At 39.7% G+C, this 27,468-nt stretch overlaps 1 protein-coding gene across 2 annotated transcripts in view; it reads right to left on the minus strand.

Annotated features, from left to right (window-relative positions):
* agbl4 (AGBL carboxypeptidase 4) overlaps positions 1 to 27,468 on the minus strand; it is a 436,619-nt gene that overhangs the window by 269,684 nt on the left and 139,467 nt on the right. For both annotated transcript variants that reach the window (XM_072681668.1, XM_072681667.1), the window contains exon 4: positions 19,602 to 19,696. In XM_072681668.1, coding sequence (XP_072537769.1) covers positions 19,602 to 19,696 — 95 coding nt within the window. The remainder of the gene's footprint in view (positions 1 to 19,601; positions 19,697 to 27,468) is intronic.

The following is a 27,468-nucleotide window of genomic DNA, read 5'->3' on the forward strand; positions in this document are numbered from 1 at the left end:
AGAGAGAGAGAGAGAAAAAATCATGCAGGGGTAAATGAAGGCCAACCTTCGTTAAAGCGATAAATATTTGAGAAATGACGTTAAACCCAGCTGGACCAGAATACCACATGAATAATAATGTGAATAGTGGGGTCCCGTCAGAGTTGGGCAAATATTTCAAGCTTTACAAAGGTGTTAAATCACCTTAACAAAGGGTTGGTTTGATCAGGATAAATATACTCAGTACTGGACCATTAAAATAAAACCTGATCATTCCTTCAGATTGAATCAGGTCATCTCTACTAAATACTGTCTACAGCATGCAGATACAGGATTTGAATAATAAGCAAGAAGATGGTCTAGAAAATGTATTTCAATATTACAACAGCATGAACAATTTCAGATTCTTTAGAAGCGTGTTTGTTAACATAAAGAATTAAAAGGTCCCATGCGAAAGAAAAAATAATGTTTTTTCTTCTTTTTTTCATCTTTGTATCCCAATTGAAGAGAATATCCTCTTGAAGTCGTGTCCTAGGAGAGCTAAGGCCAGAGGCTTTTCTCAGCCTGTTCCACTCTCCACTATCAAACATCTCACACGCTCAGTTATTGCATCAAGACAGGCAACATCCTGCACAAAACTAGAGCAACAGAGCTGTACTGTATGGAGTGTGGACTTCTTTGATTGTGTACAGTGTTGCTAGCCGTCCACTGACTGTTTTACTAAGTGTTTTTTAAACAGAGAGCTTGTTTACGGGAAGGAGTTTTGAATTTATTCATTTGTAAACTGCAAAGTTACAAAACAGTAACTTTATAGTAGCAACACTCATATGCAACATATAGTTGCAACATAAAGTAGCTGAATGCATTCATTATAAGTTAGGGGTGTCCACAAACATTTGGACACAGTGTGTGTTAATGTAATGATCTGTCATTTTCAAATGTAAAAAAAAGACTGAAATGCTAGTGATGATTGTAGACTGCATGTTCATCCTTATGTAACGGGGCTGATGTATGGGTATGTGTGTATGTGTGGGGTTCCTGCATTCCTAGATGTGTTCACTGAGAGTGGCCTCCAAATTAATATTTTTGATTATTTTGTTTGCATTTTTATTTGTATAAAAGATTGTGTGTGTGTGATCGTGTAGTAGTGGTTTTATTATTGGGGTTTAGAAAATACACACACACACACACACACACACATATATATATATATATATATATACATATACACACACACACATACATATACATATGTGCGGACTATACGTCTGCTGTGAATCAGGTCTATTTGTAAATGAGTCGTTAGGCGCAGCTTTATTGCTCAAATTACCAGAGCCGGTCCTTGTCCTGTTTGCCCTTAATTAACAAGCATTCAATTCCCCTATTAATTAGAACAAGCTATTAGCTATTTTACATCACTCTTCATTTGTCGACAATTAAAAGGCCTATTATTAAAAGCGTGGCACATGGTTAATTGTGCGCAGGGTTCGTCAGCGCCGTGCGCGCCACAGTGGCGGACACTCGAGAGGTTTCCAGTCAAAGTGAGACATCTCCGCAACCTTTCCTGTCTAAAAGAGAAAAAGTTCGGCTATTCTCTGCAGGCTTTCCACAGGAGACATACTCACAGATGTATATTTAATGTATCTGTCAAAGGCCATACGTCTGGAAGCGCGTGTCTGTAATTGGAATATCAGAGGAAGGTGTGCAATGTTTTTGTAGTCCTACATTCAGCACTACATTCCCAGAGGGCTCGAGACGGCTGCCGTCACACTGCCGCTTCTCTGAAAGGAAGGTGGACAGAAAGGAAGGAATTTTAGGAAGAGGCAGACTAAGAAAAACTAGTGATGATCACTAGGATTCTCTTTCATATGAATTTCAAGCAACTACTGCCCTGGGCTAAAAATTCACTGCCCTCCCCTTCAGTTATTTCATTTACAATTACACCACGGTTAGTTTTGACCTCACCACGTGTTTTGCTGAGAGAGTGCGCATGAGTTACTCTTCAAAACACAGTTAAACTAGATGAGAAACTGATCAATAAGGAGAAGAACACAGAACTCAGTATTTAAATCAGTATGTGTTTTTTTCATGGATGTGCATGAACGTTATTGTTATTCAGTTTTAGGGTCTTTATTGTTTGAATACCTAGAATAGAACTGTTGGCATTTGGCTTTGTATCTATGACCACAACACACCACTCCAAACATCTCACATAAAATTGTGAAAATTAAAAAGTTCTTTAAAAAGAAGCTGCAGAAGTCAAATATCTTCTAATGGTTTGAACAATATTCAGAATGTTTGGTTTTTGTTCATTTGCGTAATAGTTGACATTTTGGCTACAGTTATAAGTCCTTTACTTTAGCATTATACTACAGGAATACTGATACCGAAGATGGGGTTCTAGGGTTCTGATTTGCAGAGTCAAATTTTCTCAGACAGTTTGTAATTTTAAATAGTTTTTTGAACAGTTTTACCCCACTTATTGTCAGCTTCTTTCTCCTTCCTTATGCAAGTGAGTTATCTGGGTTATATCTGATCTCCCGAAAATGAATAACCTGCACTTAATAGCTGTTTAAAATGAAAATAGGAAAGGATGGCTTCTGATTGTCTACAGTACTGTATATCTTGGCTAAAGCTGATACAGCAGGCCACAGAGGTCTGTTTGAGAAACCTTCTGGGCAGTCATACAAATGGGACTGTTGTAATTTTGCACTTGATGGTATTTGTTAGGGCCCATGGTTGTTTTGTCATCATGGTTAAGCAATTACTGACTCTGAGTGCCTTGCAAAAATGAAAGACATGGAAGAGACAAGTCCTACAGAATTGTGGGTACACCTGAACAAATAACATAAGATTTCTAATCACATGTTGTTTAACAATTATATATATGGCCTGTACAAACATTTTATGGCTTATCATTTCTAATGTGTTAAATAAATAAATAGACATTGTGCTCGAAAATGTGTAAAGTAATGCTTATTTTACTGCACTTAGAAAAGCAACAAAATCAGATAGAAAGAGAAAGAGAGGGAGAGGGAGTCTGTTGCCCTTATGAACACAGAGCAAATTCAGTAAAGGCTGCAGAGAGTGGAGTACATTCCATAATCTTATAACACCAGCAAATTGGAGAAAGTGGTCTAACTCTAGCTTCAGAACTGTATGTACTTTTCCAAAACCGTAAGCACTCGGCAAGAGGAAAAAAAAAAAAAGATTAATCAGTCTAATGCACTGCAGTAAAGCACAAATGCATTTCCATTTAGAAGTGAACCCCCTCTTGGCCACAGTAATCAAAGAGCAATGCAAGCCATTACGAAATTACTACCATTGTACTTTCTCTGCCAGCTTGCTCACTCTACCACAGCACAGCAAATCCCCTAATGTTGAATTAACACCTGCATTTATGTCGACAAATGGGCACTGATAGAGTTAATTTAGCATGTGAGGATTTCGCTGTGTCGCTTTCTCTGCACTCCATTGCAAACATTCTGAGAGAACCATGCTGACCAATAAACTCAATTTGATCAATAAAACTTCAATGTCCAGAACCCTCTGTGCTAGATAATGCCTCTCCTAGAAGACTACGAAGACAATGCCAGCTGTGAAAATGGTAAGGTAGAAACAAAATTGCTCTCAAGTTAGAAGGGAAACACACAAAGCTCTCATTTAATGGACTGCTGTAAGATATGATTTGTATGTACCCTTAGTTCAAACTTCCCATTATTACCCTATTTAATAACTAGATATACAGAATAAATAGAACCAGATAGAACTAGAACTGATAATTTTACATATTCTTTAGAATGTTTTTTTCTGGTTAATTATTGCTTTAAGTTACGTCCCTTCAGTTGATTTACAATAAAATGCACTCATACTAAACTGAGGAAGTGTTAAAACTGCACAATCAATGGGTCACTTAGGATAACAGCATCTGATAAATGTGTAAATATGCCTTTACAACAGTGACCTCCACAATACACAACCACAACCTTACTTTCGTCTGGCAGGCAAATGGCTTTTTCTTTTTTATTAATTACTATGTATTTTCCTTAAAAGCCTATAAACTATTTCCTTTAACTAACATCATACTGCAAATGTTTCAAGTGGAATGTAATGAGCATTCACTAAGCTTTTTGAAACATATTCATTAAACAGAGTTTTTATTGAAGTGACAGTACATTGCTAATGTTAGCACACGACTATAGGTAAATGCTATTGGAACTAATTAGATCAACTTAGTGACTGTTTTCAAGCTATGCGTCTTACTGTAGTCTAGATTAAGTCTGAATGTTTGTAAACATACATGTGAGCAGTACTTTCTAGTGGTTAAATCACATCCAGTCAGCAGAGAAAGCACTCATTTTATGCACTGGCTAAATAACCAGAACAGACAGAACCAAAACATTAGAAAACAATAGAAAAGTCCTGCTGTGCTATATAGTAGATTAGCTTTCTTTTTTTTTAAACATTGAAACATTTGTTAAATTTGGTACTTTAAAATGAGCATGATGTGTGATATTTATGATTGTAAATAGGCTTGTAAAACTGCATCCGAGCATTTTTCACCCAAATAAAAATCACATACTTACTAACATGTACTGATGTGTAACAGCTGGCCTTCCTAGTTTTTATTATTAAATATATTTTTTAAATGGCACCACTACACATTGCATAGAATCAAAACATTGTCATGGGTCATCTTTTATGTCTGTTAAATGGACACTTCCTGTCAAATTAGGCTGTTTCTGGTGCTGCTGAGTAACAAAGCCCACCAAACTCTCAGATGATAGGCTGCAGTCTGGCTTGTGCGGGAGGTTTGAGATACTAGAACAAATTTATTTGTACCGAGCTTGCGCCGTTGTAATGGCAGAACACATACAGCATGAGTGTTTGAAGATCTTGTGACACCTGGGGTCCGTGAGGAGAGAGATGAGGAACAAGGTAGAGCGAGAGACAGAAAGAGCAAGATTGAGACAGAGCGAGTGCGAGCAAGAGAGATGGAAAAATGGAGGAAGGGAGAGGGGGAAGGAATGGCACACACTCTCCTCTAAGGTGAGCTTCTCCTACCCACAGCTTAAGCAGTCAGCCAGAGCAGCAGGAGCCCCCGTGACTGACAGGACAATTACCTGCAGCACCCTCTCTGATGGAGCCGGAGACATCTCCAAATAGAATTTCACTATTTTTTGCATCAGACGTTTACATGGAGGATTTGGTACAAAAGCAAAACTGCCAGACAGCGTAGCAGTGCTTCTACTGGAGCAATTCTTTGTGTGTGTATGTGCGTGCGTGTGTGTTTTTATTATTTCCTTCCAGTTTTCTTTTCCCCATAAAAAACATATCCTTGGCCAAGGTCAGTTTCAACTAAGTTGCGTGCTATTTTTGCTGCTGTTTTTGAGGCTCATTTTCCTGTGACTTTTCCTCTGTTCCCCTTGTTGAGGGGCGATAGCATAGCTCTCTGAGGCTGATGGGGTGGGACGGGGCACGATTAATTGGATCCTGCTTGTTTAAATCTATAAATATCTTAAAGACAGAAAGGCTGATATGGAAAATGCTTATTAGTTTTGACAGTGTGCCCCTCAAAGAGGCACTTTCTGGTTTTCAGCAAAGCCGGCGACAACTCAAAACAGTCTCAGCAACTGCGAGCCTTCGTTTCCCCTCACACCAGTTTGACCTATGGTAATACACTCAACAAGCACTTTATCAGGAACACATGTGCATCTACTTCAAGTTAAGTTCATATCAACCATTAGAATCGGGATCTCAGTGACACTGCACGTCACATGATTGTCTCTAGAGTTTACTCATAATGGTGTAATGAAAAAAGTACATGCAGTCAGTGGCAGCTCTGCAGATAGAGACACCTCGTTGGTGACATGGCCGAGAAGTCAACCGTGAATGGCTAGCTTGGTTTGAGTTAAAAGAAAGACATCAACTCAGGTAACCACTCTGTAGAACAAGAACATGACAGGTTTCACTTCTGTCAGCCAATAACAGAAAGCTGAGGCTGCAACGAGAACAGGCTGGGCAGCTGAAGACTGGTCAAATGCAGTCTAGCCCGATATATCTGGATCTGAATCTCAATCTGGACAGTTAAAGACCGGAAAAAAAACATAGCCTGGTCTAATAAATCTTGATTTCTGCTGAGGCACACAGATGGTAGGGTCATAACTTGGCACCAACAGCATGAGTACATGGATCCAACTCGTCTTGCCCTAAGAGTCCAGGCCAGTGGAGGTGGTGTAATGATGTGGGGAATGTTCTCTTGGCACACTTGGGTCCATTGCTTGAATACCACGGTCTATTGAGTACTGTTGCTGTTGCATTCGTTCAGGACCACAATTTAACCTTCTATTTCTATGGTTTATCAGCTACATCCAGCATGATAATGCACCTGGTAATATCACAAAGCATGTTTCAAACTGGTCACATGAACACAATGAGTTTAGTGTTCTTCTGTTTTGCTTTCCTAGTCACCAGACCTGAATCTTATAGAACACCTTTTGGATGTGGTAGAGAATTTGCAGCATGAACGTTGTCCTGAGAAATTCGCAAGACTTGTGTGATGTAATCATGTCAGCATGGACCAGAATATTAAAGGATTGTTTCCAATGTCTTGTGGAATTCAAGCAATATATAAACTGAAGCTGTGTTAAGAGCAAAATGATGACATTTACAGTGTTAGTATAGTCTTCTTAAAGAAGTGTTTGGTGAGTATATGATGTGTTTTTAAAAGGGTCCGTATCCTACTTAGTCTTGTATTTGACATTCTTCCATGAGGTCCACAATGTGCCAGGTAAAGCTCCTGTAGGCTGAACAGAGACGTAGGAATAGATAAAGACATGAATTCAAAATGGGAGGTTTCCGGGAAGTGGATAGTACATTTTAAATGAACTTGAATAATGTACTACATCAACAACAGTACAACAACAGTAAAGGGCATTTGCTTTCCATGATATGAACAAACTACATATATATGCAAAAAAATATGAAAATAAAAATAAAACAAAATTAAATGCAACCTTCCTAAATATCCCATAAACCTGATTATTCAATAGCATCAAAAAAGGTCCTCTAATAAAAAAGGGGAAAAAAAGAAAGCTATATTTGTTTCTAGTGTAGAGTGAATAAAGTTGCTCTTTTATCAGTCTGGGTTGTTTCCTCGATGCTCTTCATAGTGGGAGCTCCCAGTAGCAGCTGCCGCGTGTGCCAAAGCACAGGCCATCCTCGCAGGGCCCAGCCTGCCAGCAGCTCTGAGCCACCACGCACACTGCCTTTCTCATTTACACCGCCAGAAAAAGGATGCTGGGTAATTCTTCGCTCTAGCAGGCTAACAAATAAACCCCCACAGGGGGACCACACACATACAATGTCCTCACTTAGAGTCCAAAAGGGCATCACCTTGGAATAGGAAGCAACATAATTAGAAGAGGAGTGGTACTAACTCGATTGAGTCAAGGAAACAGTGGACGGTCAGCCTTCTCTTTTTGAATGGGAGTGTGTTAGCTTATGCTAAGCATCCGGACTAATGGTTCAGCAAGCTTACCATTGGGAGAGTCTCAGTATCCGATAGGCCAGACACTACCACACTTGAGTTTGAGTTCCACCTGTAACCTGTAAGCCATGTTAGGAACAACACATGCAAAGCTTAGTTCAAGCTGATTGGCATCGGACTATGGCGGGTGCAAATGACACAGGAGCTGTACGAGTCAACTGCTTCTTTTAAATCAGCATTTAAGGTATTTTAATGTGTTTTTGTTAGACCTATGTTTTTTATTGTTAAAATATAGTCTAAGAAAAACAAATCAAAATACTCCCTGCAATGCACATTTATTTATTTATATTTATATTATATTGTTTATTTTGCATTTGTTTTATAAAAAAGACATACTTTTTAGTTTTGCACCAAATTGTGACTTAAATAGCCTTTAGCCTTTAGCCTTACAGCCAATATTCCCTATGCAAATGTGTGTGTGTGTGTGTGTGTGTGTGTGTGTGTTTAAATTTTACTGCTTTAAACACTACATGCTATACCAACTACCTCTGGAGGGACTATATGACATGAACAACCTGAAATTTGCACTACTGTCTGTTTACACTAATAAAAAGAAAAGTAGCCTTATGCATTAAGGGGGATACTTGTTTTTTTACCGGGGTGTGTGGTACATTGGGTGTATTGTCAAATCCCTAGAGACCAGTGTTCCAGAATGTCCAGTTCGTGGGAAAAAAGAGGGCTACATTGCACTGGGAGAGAGACTTATTTGTTTCCCTTAAGGCAAGAGATGCATAACCAAGTATTAGCCAACCAAAAAACAGCCTAAGCAAATCTTACACTAAGGGAAAACAGTAGAATAATTAAAGTCATGTAAGCTGCCCATGTTTTACTGCCAATTAATAGAGAACGTCCATTATAGTAGATTTCTTTTTCTAATTGCATAATTATGACAGCCGTACTAGTCACCATAAGCAAACGTATCTATATATGTTTAATAGACACCGTTAACTAGCTTATCTCACAGAGCTTTCCTCCTCTGTACCATCCAAATCTCTCTACTCCTCTTTCTTTAGAGCCTGCTTATATTTTCTTGCCATTTGGTGAGTGTTTTATTTTCTCTCAAGGTGCTTTCTTCAAGCCATTTCAGAGACTTTTCTCTGAGCTTCATCTTGGAACCCAGATTACTGGAGTTCACAATTCTACTCACAAACCCAGATGGAAACTATTTGGCAGCTTCACCTCTCCCAAACTCAGAATGTAATTGCCAGAGGATGTAATTTCGCAATAATTCCCACAGGCAATAGGGGAAAAAATTAAACTCGGCCAAGTTTAAAACTGATCGCTGACCCATTGTTTTAGTGTTTTAACTACATTTGAGTTTTCTCTCCACTTGTTTCTGCAATAATAGAACAATTCGGAAAACTCTAAGAAAAGGATGTTTGAATGGTACATGCTAGTCAAGGCAATTGTCTCAGTCAGTGAACAGCATAACACTGTTACTGGCAGCTTTTAGAAAGTCTGGTGGAACTACTGCCCATGACTTTGTATTGAAAGTCCTTTCTGTCCCTGTAACATGACTGGTTGAAATGAACTGTGTAATCTTGAAATCTCAGGAAGTGTATGTACCCGATTAGCCCTATCCTTTGCAGCAACGCTGTCAAGACTATACCAGGGGTGGCAAACTCATTTGAGGTAACAGGTCACATTACATTGAGTCCAAAGCCGGGGGTGGGGGGGGGGGTGGGGGGGGGTTGTCTTTTTGGGAAGTGGCATAAAGTTTTTGGTTTGCTATTTATATTTATTTATAAGATTTATATCTTAATAGTTTATACTGGCTGAAGTGTACAAGTGGAACTTGACTGATGGAGACACTGACTGACTGAGTAACACTAATTTTCAGCTTTACATACAGCGTCTGTTAGAATATAATGTTATTATATACCCATCAGCCATAACATAATAATACCATCTTCTTGTTTCTACACTAAATGGACATTTTATCGGCTCCACGTATCATATATGTCCTATTATTACAGCCTGTTGTCCACCTGCATCTGCCCACTTACTGTCCACTCTATTAGACTCTATTGTAGATATAGAGCTCATCTGATGCTGCACAGTTTGTGTTGGTCAGCCTCCTGGTAGCCCTTCATCAGTGGTCAAAGGATGCTGCCCACAGGATTTCTGGTTTCAAACCAGGGGCGGTCATAACATTGTGATATGACTGTGTATAATTAGAGGACTTCTGCTCAAGTAATATTTTACAAAGGGTATTAGTATCTTCCCCAAGTGCAAGAATTGTGAGGGAATCTGTTACTTAGCACTCCTTTCAGAACTCACAGTGTATAGGTATTACCAGGCACTGTGTGTGATGTGCTAGATTCCGCTTTTCCTCAGAAAAAAAGAAAAGGATCTAGAAAAAGATCTCTTTAAAGCTACGAGGGGACAAAACTCAATGGTCACTTCAGCTGTGCTGCAAGAAGCAATCAGTGAAAAGAAAAAGAAATGGTCAAGAGGCTTTAGATACACTATATCCTGCAATAAGCACCCCATCTCTGTATGGAGTGAGATTGAGAGAATCATAAGTCATCTGGATCAGCAGTGTTCTTTCTCTTTCTCTCTTCTCTCTCTTTTCTTGTCTGAAGGAGAATGCTAAAAATCCTTTAGAGCGCTAGAGAGCCCACACTCGCTCCATCCACCCACTCGAGAGCAGTAAGTCTGTGCTTCCATCCACTTAACTCCAGAACAGTTCACTGCACCAGGGCCAGACCTTAGCATCTCTAACATGAAGGAGAAATGACCACTGGACTAACAATGACCAGCTATTGACCATACTCAACATATCTAATACCTTTAAAAGAGGACATATTTCATTTTTCTTGCATTTTGCATATTGCTTTTCTTTCTCTCTTTTGTGGGTTTAAGCTTCCCAATGTCCCTGTAAAAGGCTAAACTGTTATTGGCCATAATAGATATAGTACATGTAACTGTATTGTTTTTTGTAACAACACAAAAATAACAAACCATATATTTGACGGCTCTTATTTTACTGCTCCATATGTCGCAAAATGGACCACTATAATGCTTGTGTTATTCATGTATTTACAGCTATGAGTGGAAAACAAGGTGCAGCATGTTTCATTAGCATTGGTTTAAAAGTGCTGTGAAAACAGTCAAGTCAAATTTTAAATATTTAAATATTTAAAGATTTAAGACAGGAAACTTTACATTAAGCGGAACGAAAGTATAAAAAATACCATTACAAAACTATATAATCTATGTCCAAATGTTTGTGGGCAACCCTTCAAATAAATGCATTTAGCGACTTTCTGTCACACTTACTGATACAGATGTGCAAATGCACACAGAGATTCTCTAGTCCCTGTAAAGACGTACTGCCAATATAAAAGGAAAAAGGAGCAGATAAACATGAATCTTTTGGCACAATGCCTAATGCCAGGCTAGAGGGGTATAAAGACCCTCAACATTGAGCTGTAGATCAGTGGAACGTTTCTCTGGAATGATGATGGTGCTCCATCCAATATAGTTGGGGAGTTTGGGACAAGCTCAATCAAATCCTCACAGCAATGCTCCGAAACCTAGTAGAAAGCCTTCCTTGGACAGTGGAGACAGTTATTCAAGCAAGCAGGATAAACACTTTTTAGGAGAAACAATGAATGAGCGGGTGTGTCAATAGTTTTGTACATACAGTGTACAAGTACTTAATAACTGGTGCAATAAGTAAGGAGAGGTAAACTTAAATGTAAACTTAGAGTAAGAAGTCAACCTTTTTTGACTTGATATATTTTACACTCAGCTTCCACCAAACTGTCATATAATTAGAAGAAAAGTACAAGAATAAATAAACACGTCTGCTCCATTATGGTCATTAAACAGTACTACCAAATTCTCCCTTTGCAAATCTCAGCTGGTATGGAACCCACAACCCTGTGTCCAACAATCCAGCTGTTATTTTCATTGAAGCTGCATGAAATTATGTTTACATACGTTTGAATATTTCCTATAGGCTGCATTTCTTTGCTAATTTTACAGAAATAACTCATCTTGTGTGACTGCTCAGATAACTGTGACTTCTAACCCCAAGCGGCAAAAGTAACACAGCAACCGGAAGTCATCGAGTCACTCAGCGGCGTTCAGCGGCACAACCTTGAGTGACACAAAGTGGGCGAATTCAACTCTGCTCAACTTTATGCTAATGAACCATTAAACACAGTGCCGACCAATGAGAAATCAGTTCAATTAATCTATTTTTTTTAGCACCTTAGAAAGTAGCAAGATCAGCCATGCTACAGCATCCCTGGAGCAGAGATGGTTAAGAGCCTTAATCAACGGGCCAACAGTGGTAGCTGGTAGCTTGTGGGCTCACATCCCTGTGTCCAAAAACCCAGCTGTAACTGCAGATTTATTTTCATTGAAGCTGCATGAAACAATGTTTACATAGCACATCAAACTTATGTCCAAGCAGCAAGGGAAATATGTTTTTCTGTGATATGGGTTCTTTAAACGATCCACACTTAAACTCTACTCCTGCTGGCCTGAGAGGGGAGAGATAAGATAGTGAAGAGAATGTGAGAGAATGATGGAAAAGTGTCAGAGGGAAAGAAACAAGAAAAATAAAATTGAAGAGGAGAATAGAGATGGTAAAAACCTGGCTCTGTGGTTTGGCCCGGCCCAGGCCCAGCACTGTTAGCCGCTCTTCTCAGCTGCCATAACCTGCATCCTCATACCTGACATAAACACCTCTCCCCATCAACTCTAATTACCACCCCTCAAGGCTGGTCTCAAACCACACACACACACACACACACACATACACACACACACACACACACACACACACACACACACACACACACACACACACGCTTTAATCTGATGCCTGCCTGTCTGTCTCACAGAGAAGCCTAGAGCAGACGAGCCCCAGGCCACATACCCACACACATGCACGCACACACTCACACACACACACACACACACAGACAGAGTCTCAGCCAGCACAGTGGAAGAACTGTTTCTGCAGATAGAGATAAAGGTTTCAACTCGCGGGTTAAAAGTGACTTTTCGACAGATAAATACAGCAAAGGCAATCTATTCTCCCCCCCCCCCCAAACTGTCTGTACTGCTCTCTTCCTCCCTCTATCTCTCTCTCTCTTGACTTTATCCAGCGCCCTGCATACAGAGCTAGATCAGCCAGCTAAAGCTGCTTGCGCTTTTGCTTTATTTATTCCAGATCTAGGCTTGTCAGAGAGAGATTACTACTTTTGAGCCCGACACGTTTTGTTGTCCTGATGGAAAGCGAATGGAGAAGAGAATGTAAAAAAAAGGAGGACAGAAAGGCACTGGCTGCTGCCCATACAAATCGCAGGCCTGAGAGGAGGACGAGCAGATAGCACCTTATCTTAGATTTGAGGAGTGTTTTGAGAAGGGAAAAAAAATACACATTAACTCTCTGTAATCTCTGCACAAGAAGCCAGAGAGGATGTGAATAAACAAACATCACAACATGTTGGTTTTTACCAGCATTCGGTGTGCGAGGTGTTGCTGTCACAAGAACACCCAGTAAGTCCATGTCTTTGGCCTTCATGTTTACGCAACTTGAAAAGGTCAGTTGTCCTTTAACTACATTGAAGGAGCATTCCATGACAAATAGACCTGTGGAGTAAAGACATATCGCTGCCACATTTGCCATTTCACTATAATTATGTGACTAATTACTTTTATTATGTGATAAAAACCTTGTATCTTCAAAATGGCAACTTTACATGAGAAGAGAACAAACCTTCTTAAGTCAATGCAAAAACATTTCACGAGTAAATAAAGCCTACATAGGCTCTGTTTGTTTATACTGTTTGCTGTTCCTTTTAAAATGTGGTTTGCTTGAGGACCCAATTTAGTCTAACATGCTGCCTGCTGGAGGCACTCGCAAGCGACTCATCGTCTGCTGCTTAGGCGACACTGGGCGATTTTATCACTTGTGGTGTGCGCGCAGGGTAGGGGTTAATCTCTTGGACTCTTAAACACTAGGCTTATTCTTAAGTTTTAATTTAAAGTGTAGTTTTTTGCATTGTACAGATGCGTTAATATCCGGCTAACCAATCAGAGCTCGGTTGTCATGGTTGCAGACCAAACAAATGAGCCTCAAGATGGCAGCAGAACAGCTCATCTGGTTCGTAACATAACACAAAAGCTCATACGACAAGCAGCAACATGCTATAAAAAATTTGGAGGTAAAGAAAATACATGGCAGAGGAGAGCAGAAAGACTGGGGACTGTAAGAACTTTACAGCAACTTTATGAAGCTGTTATTTTTAGTTTGTCTAGGTGCATCCTAGTGCATCCACAAAGAACTATAAAGCTATAAAACTATAGCTTTCCTTGCTAATGAGCCCTCATATGGAGGAGGGAAGTTAGAGAGCAAAAGCAGACAGGGAGCAGAGAAAAAGAAAGAGTGGAAATTCGAGAGGTATGGAGTTTCTGTCTCCGCTTACAAAACATAGAATTTTTTTTTTTAATCACTTTTCTTCTGAAAAAAACATACTTGGTGTGAATAGGTCATAACTTCAAAAACTGAAGAAAAGTTACTGAAGATAAGTTACATTAATAACCTGTTCACACTAAATGCACCTATTACACCTATACATATATGCATTTTCAGGGATCGGATCATGTTCAGACTTAATTTCATCACATGAAAAATGCAGTCAGAGACGGCTCTTGACCACATTTAAAAAAAAAAAAGTGTAAACTGAATGTGTTTTCCATTTCCACTTACAGTTAAGCGAGTGTAAATGCATCTGCATTAGGCTGATTAAGCAGGTTTGAGATGCAGACAACTCACAGCCTGTATGTAAACATTCCCCTTCCAATATTTCCAATAGGCATTTTGGAGGAAAACATAAATGGAATCAAGGCAAAGTGTATCTAGATACAATCCAAACATACATCAATACGAGGTGTAAACAAGCTCTATGAGGAATACTCTTAATCTCTTCTGTTTCAGAAAAGGCAGATAAGGTTACTAAGACTCGGGCTCTTAATTAGACCTAAATTAGAGCTTCATAAATAACTAACTAAAAAACAAAGAATATATATATTTGTACATCTGCATATTGTTGTTGATGGTGTTATAACTTAAATTAGGACAGAGCATTTACTGAAAATCTCTCTTCACAGTTCATGAACTGTATGAGATATTGTGCCAGACGGAAGCCCCTCTCCTGAACTGAATTATCCACTTTGTTACTGGAGAGCATGACCACATTAACTCCCTCACGCCTCCGGAATACTCGCTCTGACCTGGGTTCAACTATGTTTTACACACAGTCTTTTCAATGACATAAGGCTCCTTCTCACATTCAGCAATTATCAAAAGTGTGCACGTGTGAGCGTATGAGTAGATGTTGAAGGCCCTTCTTTGTGCCTACACCATGCTTTTACACCTTTATAATTGGATGAAAAAAGAATCCGTCCTCAAGTGTGTGAATGTGTGTGTGTGTGTGTGTGCCTCATGGTCAGGGTGAGGTGTAATTAGAAGTGCTGATCAGTTTGACGTCTGTAACTGAGGCATGTGTATACATAAGTGCTCTTAACTGATCAGTCTGCACGTGCAGGTGCCTCATCTGAAGGCCACACGCTATAAATGGACACTGGTTCTTTTGGCTGAGGGTCAGTAGGGAAGCAATGTTTAATGGAACAATGGCCTTAATGTGGATTGAAATCAAATAAATGCTCTAGAATAACACAGCTCAAAGATTTGTCATACTCCAAAAGGTACATCACAAACCTTAGTATCTCCTAGTAAACTTTTTAAAGAGAGTCTTTCAAACTGCAACTTCTGTTTTCAGAACTATTCATAGAAATAGGCATTTCTGCTATCCATATATATGCTTTTTTAAACAAACGGTAGACACACAGCCCTATTTAACTTCTGATATTAGTCAGTTAAGTGATTACTGATATGCGATTTTAATCGAGTAGGTGTCTGAAGTATAGCCGTAGTTTTTCAAAGTATAGCTTTATATTATGTACTTAATATTATGGAAACACAATTCTAAGTGTTAATTCTGGAGTGAGTTACATTTCCCAATCTTCTTTAAAAGTCACAACATGCTTGTGCTTATTGGTAAGTGTAGCACCTGTTGCAAAGTGGTAACATGCACATCTTTTAAATCTCAAACTAACCCAGTTCAATCCAGATGTGTCCAGATCAGGGTTTCTGTTGGCTGGTATATATTTTATTAATTTTTTATTTTAAGGCAAGAGTTTGTTTGTATGCATACAAAGCTTGGCCTTGCTAAAGAGTCTAAGATTAATGCAGCCCATAACAGCTTTCTTTGAAAGAAATGTGTTATTTGACTGATATGCATGGACTATTGTCAATATGCACTTTATGTCACTGGCATTAATTGTGCAGTGGGAGGAATTTAGTGGCCGTTTAAGCATGTCCTTCCCATATTTCGAGAATTACGGAAGCTGTTTTTACAGGGGAGCAATATGGGTGATGACACAATTTTGCTAATTACTTACAAATCCCCCACACTGGTGACATTGTGTTGACACCAAGTTAAAACAGAAAGTGGCTACATAAGCTTCCAGTTAAAAAAAGCTCCTACCTTCGTATGTATATCAACAGTACTTGATTGGTAAGCACAACTGACATGCCAGGTTAATTTGGTATGCTACAGATATTCCTCATAACTCACGTGACTATGCATTTAATATATGTCTTGGTCTGTTTGTTATAAAAGCAACAATTTCTTGACTTGAGTCGCAACATAAAATGGTAGTGTAACATTTTTTCTGTTAACTGTGGATGCATGTTTATTATTATTCAATTATTTTTGTCAAATATTTAGCATAAAAGACAGACATGGAATTCATTTCAAACAATAGAATGCCACTGCAAAGAGCCAAGATCCAATTCACAGACATAAGTCCTCTTCGAATGAATGTCTGTATTCTACACCTTTATCAAGCAGAAGTACTTGCTACTACCCACAATCATTTTAATCCTTTGTGTAAACACGTTTTCCCAGCATTACCCAAAATTCTCCAAAAGATATTAAACACTGTCTGAGTTGCGAAACAAAAACATACAGAAACACAAAAGATATATATTTTTTGTTTGTTTTTTGTTTGTTTTTTCTTCAAATTTGTACATTTGAAACGGAAAAGTCAACCATTTGGACGTAAATGTTGTAAATGGGATCATTAAACATTTGGGCCAGCAACATACTCATTTGGGCCAGCAACATACTCTGGTCATTTTCTCTGGTGGTGCCCGGATACAAAACTTTTATCACTAAGGAGGCATGTAAAGATATTATTACAGCCCCCTGATAAACTAAACTGATTCAAATAGGGCTACTGCTTGTGTCATGCTTTTTAAACCGCAATAAGTAAGCTATGGCAAAGTCTCTGAAGACGGCTTCTTCATTGTATAGACCACAACATACTAAGCCTAACATCAATAGCGCCAGACTGAACTTCCGCCCATTTCTCTTGCAAACTGAATAATTTCCAGATGATGGGCACTGTGACTGGCACCAAAATCCTGAAGCGGAAACTCTGGTTGGGATCTGTGTGTTTGAATAAGCACGTCCATTCCCACTTTGAGTGTGCTGCTCGTGTCAGTTTTAGCTGAGATCCACTCTGCTCACCTGAGGGAGCCGTGTAACATGTCTGGCTGAGTGTGAAATGTCTTGCGGTCTATTGTTTTCCACCAGCATCTCCATCTAATTGTCTTGTCCCATTAGGCGGCGAGCGAGGATGGTTGGAGGCAGACGGGCTGGTGTGGCAGACGCCTGCCGTGTGGCGGAGTGCCCTTGATTGACTCGTGACAGATGTCAAGGCTTCTGTTGAGCGGGCACACTCCGTCACGTAACCCCTGTTCCGCATGTCACAAATAACGCATGCTTGAATGTCCGCTAAAACAGACGCACACACACACACACACACACACACACACCCTTCTATCCATCAGCAGCTCATCTGCACACACACACACACACACATACATGCATACACACACACAACCTTCTGAATCCATCAGTTCCCACCTATTACCCCTGACAGGCTTCACCTGCCCAAGCAGCATGGTCCATGCAAATACAGCCTGGCATCTCCGCATCTGAAAGGCAAAGTATCGCTCTGATAGATACTGATAGGAGGTGAATGTGCGAGCGTTTAACTTTCTTTCAAAGTTATCAAAAAAGTGCACGAGCTACGGGGCATAACCAGGGAAAGCAATTATCTCAGTGTGCCAAGCCAGTGAGGGGGAAACCTCGCCTAAAATTAGACAAAAGGGATCAAACAAACCATACATGAAGTACGCAGGAAACTACACATCAAAGACCCGATACCATCTTATCCTTAATCAATCTATTACGAGGAGACATTGAAGACATAACTAAAAATAAACTCGACCTGGGGCTTGCACTTACCTTTCAGCAGTGTCCGTCGAGGCAAATTGCAGTGTTTGTGTGTGGGTTTGTTTACGATAAAAGCTACTATTAGCATTAGACGTGCCGAAAGGTACTCTACAGAATCTCTCAATGAAGAAAAACATACACCTCATGTAAGATACTGGATCAGATGAAAGTGCACTAAGCACTACAAAGAATGCTACCAGGGCATTGTGTATAATGGCAGGTGGATGGTTATATGTAGTATAAAGGGTTTTGTCCATATTTAGAACAGAGATCAGTAACCCTCCACCATCAGCCAACAGCCAGTTCTCCGTCCCTTATTGTGTCCGGCCATTATTGCCATGGAAACCAAACACCCATTGCAGCATCATAAACCCTTCAGACACAGCGTTGTTTAAAAAAAAAAAAAAATTGAATAACAAATCGTAAGCGATAGGCAACATTAGCTCCACACATTCTTAAGTTAGATATAAACAGAAACAGTTCATCTTTATAAAGGCTCGTTGCAAATTTTACAAGATGGTCGGCGATTTTGGCTTCATTTTTAAAGAAAAGAAGGCAATGGAACCACGTCGTCATTGTTAAATACTATCAATCTATCCATGCCGAATGAATTCTTTCATAGAAACGGTTGCTAGATGGGGCTCCAAGTGTTCCAGCAGACTTGAGAGCTGCCACTATGACGCAAAGATCGCTGGTTTGAATCCAACATCATGCTGCCTGCTATTAGCAGCCAGAGTCAGAGAGAGCACAGTTGGCCTTGCACTCTCTGGGAGGGTAGATGTGTCTCTCTCTCTCTCTCTCTCTCTCTCTCTGACTGGCACGGACATCTGCTAGCCGATGCAACAGAGCTGGCTACCCCATGCTTTCCTTTGAGTGCATTGGTTGCCCCTGGATGTTGCTTCGGTGGCAGTTAGAAAAGAGTGTCAGAAGAATTACATGTGATGGGGGAGAGTACTAATGAGTGGGGTGGGTAATCTAAATTTTGGGAGGAAAGCTTTACAGAATTTGACAGAACAATTCAATCTAATGTAAAAAACAGAAGTATATGATAATACTTGATAAACCTGGTAAGCAAAATATCAGTATCAGTAACTAACATAATTAAAATAACTGAGACATTAACCACTATTACAAAGCCCCACACTTCCACAGGGAAACAAATATTTGTTTATACTCTCATTTCTGTAAAGTTCACTCAGTTAAGTGAAACATGTATTGAGCTTTACATATTTATGACAAAATGAAATGAATCATTTAAAAAAGTAAATAGCTGTAGTATGTCACAGGCCTACAATATATCTAAATTTAGTGCGCTATTCATTTAACATAAAATGTGTCTATTTTTAGCGTTTTATTGCAGATGTATGTTTTACACGTTTAGGCATCTATAGGCACAATGTCAAACTCTAACTCAACCTACCTAGTTTTTATTAGCTAGAAAACAATCTAGTTCAGTAGCGTCACATTTAAAAACTGGAAACTGTGATGCCATTTCTCATGAGGTTCTGTAAACGTCTCTGAGTTCCACTGCTATGAAAGAACACATTTATAAGATGAGCATGGCTAGGTCACTGTAAAACTAACAAGAACGTTTTGCAGTTACTTTGTGTCTGAGGAACCGAACTGTGGTCCACATAAGGGCTCCTAAATTTGAGGAGTTGTTAATGTGTGTCTGTGCTTACCACTTAGGCCGACTGGTAGACTTGACCACCGGGGCCATGCCATCTCTGTACAGGCTCTTGGTCTTACTGAAGTTTACGATGTTGAAGATCACCCTCTGAAAGCAGAAAAAAAGATATTTCATTTGCTTTTAAGTTAAAAAGGAGGCTTGCAGACATTTTAAATCCTTTGACCTTAATAAGATGAAAAGGAACAACATTTGATCTGGAATTTGCCAAGAGATATTCTGCCCCTGCTGGGAAATCTGCTCTAATTAACGCCGAAGCAATACATTAAGTTATTTTACACTTTACGTACAGTAGACCCGTGATCACGCCTGGTATGTTTCAAACTTAGTAAATGCAAATGTTATGCTCAGCACCGGTACATGTGTTAAAGCAATCCTGTGCCGTGTCCCTGTGTGTCTAATATGAGGGGAGTGTTAATGTGTATAATATATGCACGGCAGTGGAGGAACGATAATAGGAAGAGGCAGTGAGACCTGAGAACGTCGTGAAACTGTGAACTCTGGTCTACTAGTCTATGTGTGAACATGCCTGCCTATTCTTTTATGCAGAGTACTAATGGTCTATAACAGGTCTGAATAGGGCTTCGCTAATGTGATGCAGCAAGACAAAGGAGCAGTAAAGGACTGGCACTGCACTGCAAAACAGATTGGATCTTATCACTTATCGCTCAGGCTGTATACACGCAGGCAGGCAGTGTGTGTCTGCTTCAGGTGAAACGGAGGCCAGCTAGACGCTGACACAGTAGCAGACCTCGCATCCTGGAGTGAGCTCAGCTTTACAAACTGGTAATACAGACAGAAAAGGCCGATTTGGAAATTTGTAAATGGCTCCCAATGGATTTTGGGAACAAAGACAAACCAAAAAACTAACCAAAAAGATCTACTGAGCTTTTAAGTCCTTTATGCAAAAGATCTACATTTCATCTCTTTGATAAAAGCTGTCTAGGCTGAGACACTTCACATAACTTCACCACTAATGGGAGTATGTCAACAGCTCTAGGCTGAAAGATAGGCTATGACATCACAAAAACAAGTTTATAGTGGACTGTTATTTAAGCTTGATTTCTTTGTATGGACTGGGAAGTGCAGGATAACCTTTAAAACTAAAAGAGTGTTTACATACTATGCTTTCTCAGTTTTCCAGAATTTCTTAGAAGAGAACCATTGAAAAAATACCAGATAACTGAAACTGAAAGGACAATCAATGTTTAGTGAAACACTAAAACAAATGTGTAAAACGTAAAAAACAAATTAAAACTAACACTGATTCATGGCTACAGAATGTGTCTTCATTTCTCATTTCAGGTTCTAAATCAAGACGTTTAATAAAGCATTCTGCTCCTTTAACATGAAATATGCCCCATTTGTCAGTGTAGTTAACTAGCCACTGTTGGTTAACATCAGCTAGCTTAGCTATCTGGCTCTACTGCACTTGAATTCCTGAATGTATAGTTTGCTTGGCAAAACCTCAGGACTTCTGAGAAGTTGACACTGATTAAGATTAAAAAGACACTTAAGATTAAGATACATAAGAGGGGCAGTGGTGGCTCAGCGGTTAGAGCGCCGGGCTATCGATAACAGGGTTGTGGGTGTGTGTGTACCCACTGCCTCTAGTTCACTAGTGTGTGTGTGAGTGTGTGTTCACTAACACAGATGGGTTAAATGCGGAGGACACATTTCGCTGTGCAGTGCACACTGTACAGTGACAAATATGTGCGCCTTTATCTTTTTACCTTACCTTTACATTAACACCATGATGAAAAAGCAGCAACATCTTTTCTCTTTTAATCTAGTCTGACTGCTCAGCATGCTTGAAAATATGCAAAAAACTATAATATTTAATATGCACAAATTATAGAAAAAATGCAAAAGCACATATAATGAAAAGTGTATTCAAAAATCTCTGTTACAGGTTAATTACTTCATCTTTTGAAGCTCACAACGTAACAAAATTCAACCAGACTGAAGGAGGTACACTATATGGACAAAAGTATTGGAACCCCTGCTACTGTATTGTGTCATCAGAAATCAAGGGTTAAGATTTTGGATTTGCATTGCATTGTTGAGAGAATTTGATTGCATTCAGTGACAGGAGAGTTAATGAGGTCAGGATGCTAAATGATTCCTACCCCATCTCATCCCCAACTACCCAATTAATTCCAAAAGTATTGGCTGAAGTACCATCATGCTCCAGGACACAGTTCCACTGATCCACAGCTCAATGATGGGGAGCTTTATGCCCCTCTAGCCCATGCCTGACATTCACTGACGTGAAGTGAATAACACTGATTATCTTGTTACAGTGGTAGTTGTCGAGGGGTGGGATATACATATTAGCCAAAAGTGAACAGTCAGTTCTTGAAGCTGATCTGTTGGAAGCAGGAAAAATGGGCAGGCGTTTGAGCCACTTTGACAAGGGCCGAATTGTGATGGCTAGAAAACATCAGGCAGCTCTTGTGGAGTGTTCCTTGTATGGAGAGTTTAGCATCTAAAACCTGCTCCATATAAGGATAACCAATGAACCAACGACAGGCTCACTGATTTAGGCATTAGGAGTGAACGCTAGCCCATCTGGTCTGATTTGAAAGAAGAAGAGCTACTTTAGCACAAACTGCTGGAAAAGTTCATCATGTGACGTCCATACTTCGATATGTCAGAGTTGTTTTGGCATTTGGCATGGAGGAGACCTATGCAGTAATAGGCAGGTGGTTTCAATTTGGGAAGCAAGTGCATTCCAAACCTACTATTTCATTATTTCAGGCCTATACAGCCTGTGTAGGGACGGACCTAGCCAGCTTTTAATTTAGTTTAACTTCTACATCTACATACACAAATGTACTGTATATGTACATTTTACTGCCAACACACTGATTAAGGTCATGCAGAGAATAAGACAGAGGAATAAATATATAAATAACTATGATAATAATATAACAAAGCCCACAACCAAGCTGTAAATGACTCTTATTGATGGAGCGTATCAAATTACCAACTAAGTCCAGGTGGTGGAAGTTAACAGTGTGCAGATGAAATCCTATTACAACCCCCCCTCCACTCTGTCACTCTCTCTCTCCCTCTCTTTCCATCCTCCATCCATTCCTCCATTCCCCTCTCCATCTGCAGCGGCTGTAGTCCCAGAAGCAGAGGATTGTGGTTGGGCTGAATCAGGCAGGGCTAAAATGACATTTAACTGATGTTCAGAGGCGAGGCAGGCTCCTGTAGCGGCTAGATAAGACCATTGCTGCTGGCATTTCAATTACACTTTTACTGCCCTGCACATCTGTCGCCAGCCTACTTTCACCGGTTTCTTCCACAGGCAAACACACCCTCATCCCCCTACCTTTGCATCACTTTGCTCTTTCTTCTTCTTTTTTAACCTTTTTATTTTTTTTTTCCTGGAGAATTCACGACTGGACCAGATTGGACTATAATGGTGAAGCATGCCTCAAGGGCAGGTGTGGCTGGGTCTGTTTGTGAGTGCATAGTATGTGTATGTGTGTCTACTCATAATAAACACTTCTGACCATTTCTTGCTAAAGACAGCCACATCTTAGAAAGGCTGAATTTCTTTGAGGTCAAGACTGAGTCTGCATGATATGAACAAAATACTGGAAGTGTAATTATTTTGTATTAAATGTATTAAAATGCATTGGTGAATCATTTTAGTCAGGCCCAATTCCACAGGTTTTACAGCCCAGCGAAAGAAATCATTGCTGTGATGCAAAAACCTCCACCTCCTTCTCCACTTTTGCCATTTTTCACTTTTTGACATAATTTGAATCTGGCAGCTATACCCCTACACCCCGAACAGGTTTTTATTATTAAAAAAAGAAAAAGAAAAGGAACCATTTTCCATGTAATGGACAATTTGTTGTAAAATTCAAAATTTAAGCAATTTTTTTTATGCCTCAATTGGAGTGCTGTTATTTGCCATTTTGTATTCACACAGCATTCACGTGAGCTATGTTCATTTACTAATTTTCACAAGGAAGCTTTTTGCATTGCTCTTTAACTGGAGCTCTATAGTTGCCTTATAGTTTAACAATGCTCATGAGTAAAAAACAATATTCAATCTTTTAGAATATGGGGTGCGCAACAGTGCCACTCATGCCTAAATTCAAACATTATGGCAAGCTATCAGCTACATACTGTAGCAGATATCAAAATATTATATGAGTGCTGTGAAGTGTGGCACTTTTCTTGAAACATCTGTGAAATCTGTGATTTCTGAAAAACAGTGTCTGTGAAATGTATGCATCATAAACAGATGATTATTTATTTTAGATGTCCATTTTTTAGCCTTTCTGTTCTTTTGACCTTTTCTGATTGGCTGAACTGCATTATGAGCTGCATTATGTAGCCCAGGCTGAAAGTGTTTTGATAACTTCAATGAAAATGGGTGTGGCTAAACTGCTGAAGGTAGGGATGCATGTAAATGCGTTGATTATGAAACATCACAAAAACGATGAGTTCAGAACAACTGTTTAGATTTCATATATGAACTGTGTGGAGAATGAAGTGGTACATTTTGAATATTTTACAATGTCAGCAAAGAACATCAAACGCCATTTAGATGTTTTCATAAAATGGGTAACCCTTTCATGTAAGATTTATACCACGTAATATTCTACAATCAGTTAATCACAAACTATTTACTTAATGTTAAGGGCAGCATCATAAATGGTGTAACGGAGTGGGAAAAAACAACAACAAAAAATGTAAATATGCTAGTTATGCCCATTATACTCATTTTACTTATTTTCCCTGTTGATACAGGGAAACGGTTCTTATCTCTATGCAAAAAAGGAGCCGTTTGTTTCTAACCCATAATTTTCAATAGGAACAAAGCTGGTTGCTTGAATCAAGCTTGAAGGTGACTCCTAATGCGTTTCTATTGTCAAAATTGATTTACAAACTGTATCTCCCTCTTTTTTTCATCACTGAAGACTGGTCACATCGCAGCTGCCATGAGCAATACCCCTCTATTGTCTGTCATCATTTTCCAGCGGTGTCTTCATCGACACTAATATGAGAGTTAGTACGAGGTAAGCACGGAGGGAGGTAGACGGAAAGCTAATTTCATCTCCAGCTCATTAAGAGCTTGGATGGGCGCGTGAGAGAGAGTGGTATTCTACACACACACACACAGCGTGCCATCGCTAGTGGCACCCTTGCTCTAGTTAAAGCAGTGTGTCTACACAGAGGAGCGATTTGGGGCCGGTCTCCCAGAGCAGCGCAGATCGTCCGAGGAGCCGCTCGTCCTATAAATTTAATTACAGCTCGAGCAGGAGGAGCACATTACCAGCCAGCCTGTCTGAGATGTCATTTCCATCAGGCATGTCAAAGCCCCCTTCTCTTTTCATCACAGCCAGCGCAGCGCCGAGGCCGCACCTGGGGCTCCGGCGCCACAGAACGCTTAAACTGAGGGCATGGGGGACCATAACTCACCGCATATTAGCATTCAAGTCTGCAGCACACTTCATATTAGCTGATGTGGTAGTGTGTGACGAGACAAGGGCAGATTTCAACACAACTGCAGAAAAGGAATGGTTTGAGGAATCAGAAAGATAATAGCCAGGTAGAATTTCTGGTACTTGGAAAATAAGGTGAACTTACTGACTTCTCCTTACTGTTAGCATTCTAGTGATACAGCACTATTTCACCTTAGGGTTATTACTTGTATTCCCCAATGTAGTTGTTTTAGTTCCCTTACTAGTTAGTACGTTCCCTACCACCACTGGGAAGGTGAAGGATAGCACATGCTTCCTCTGAAAGCCAGCCCAATAGCGGAGAACACCAACTATCATTTCCGTTAGCAAAAAGAGGCTCTCTCTGACTAGCCTCACATTGAGTGATGTGGCAAGAGAGGGGCCATCCTAACTAGTTTTGCTCTATTGTATTCCCGTCTACTGATAGTTACAGAATCACCAGTGATCAATTCTGAAATCTGTCCCTGATGAACATATCATGGTTATTAGAAATGTAAGTGAAAACAAAATCACCAGTTGGCCCTCAAATGAGAAATATCCTGATAGCAGGCAAATGTTGGCCCAATTAAGGCATATACTGGAAATAATGGCAAGTATTTTGAGATTCTATCCCAGCTGAAAGAGACACACTTAAGGTTCGTTATAACATTTGAACTCTGGCCACAGTAGTAGTTTTTGGTTTTGGCCACAACTGGCCCAACTGCAGCCAGATTCAGGCGAGGTCATCATGGTCATTCCATAGTAGTATATGGGCTGGATGAAAGAAATAAGCGTGGGCCAGAAGTGGTTCACAACTCATTTGTCAACTGGGTAGCAATAACAGAACCTGATGAAATGTATAAGATGACATTTCTTTTTATTATTTAAGATAATAACTAAAGCAAAATAGCTTATACCTTTAAACAGTTAGGTTTTTATGGGTTTTGCAAGGATGTCTTGGCGAAAAAAGAGAATTTATTTATCCTCAACACATAGGAGGATAAGAATACAGTAAGTCCGGCCTTCTACTGTCCAGACTGTACATCTATTTGAGGTAACAGTCTAACAGAGGTGCAGCCTGTGGTTAAAATGACAAAATAGCACACATGCAGTGTTACTAATCTGACTGACAAACACAAACGGACAAGGAACAGATTAAATGTGGGTTTCCATGAGTTAGTTCTTACACATGGTCTGTTTAATTCTCCCTACATGCACTGATTACATTCATTTCACTTCATACTGTGTCACAGCAGGTTACGATCAAGCTCACAAGAACTGGAGGAGACCAAAACACACATACACACACAGCAAAATATATCTGTATAGATGTAATAACCTCTGCACTGATCTGTGCAAAATTCACTCTTATTGATCAGTGTCCAAGAGCAAAAAGCCACTACCCTCTGACCTTATCACCGCTAAGAAAGAAAGAGAGAGAGAGAGAGAGAGAGAGAGAGAGAGAGAAGCACTCTAGGCTTCTGGACTGAAATGACCTAGACAGGGCTCTAGAGCAGAAATAGCTGGATGTCAAACAGTGTTTGGGGCAAATGGTGTCTTTTGATACTGATCGATCTGCAGTGAGACCCGCTCTAGGGAAAACACTGCTTAAAATATTTAACTGACTCCTCTAAATGGAGGAGGACATAAATAATACACTCTGACCTCCATAAGGCATGTTCTTAAAGAGAGGACACAGTGTACACGCGACATTGAATAATGCAGCATATACGCTACACCGTTTGTACGCGTATCAGAAACCATACAGCATCTATATGAAATGATACGTGCCACAGCATTCTCAATCTCAGTTCACATTCAGAACTGCAGTCTTTCACAAGAAATACATGTACAGAGCGAAAAAAGGAGACTGTGGATGAAGACATTATACTCATGGAAAACAGACGGGCTGAATTATATGAGATGTGGAGAAAATGTTTCCTGAATGCTCAATTGCTCTACTATAATGGGTACTGGTATGCTGTAAGTTTAGAGGCTCAACTGACAATGACTCAACTGTGAGTATAAAGAAGCCTTTGAAATGCCTCAAACACAGAGTGGGAGTAGCTGATCTGCAAGAACAGCGTAAATAGAGAATCAGGCTATACTTTCCAGGCTGGATGTTGACATCAATATGGAGATTTCTGACAAATTCAAAAAGAGTTAAGTTCCAGAAAAACTGGCAGGATGTAGATTAGATGTGCATAAAGGAATAGCTGATTGGATGTAGTGACACTGGCCAGCTTGAGATAAGAAGCACGGTGTCTGGCTATTTGAGATTAACCATGATTTTTTCAATACATTGAGAATACATACTCTTTTATAGCACAAAACAGTGAACGCAGGTAAATACTAGCATTTTTAATTCAATTAGGGTACATACACGGTCATAAC

This window comes from Salminus brasiliensis, chromosome 6, assembly GCF_030463535.1.
Source record: "Salminus brasiliensis chromosome 6, fSalBra1.hap2, whole genome shotgun sequence".
NCBI lineage: Eukaryota > Metazoa > Chordata > Actinopteri > Characiformes > Bryconidae > Salminus > Salminus brasiliensis.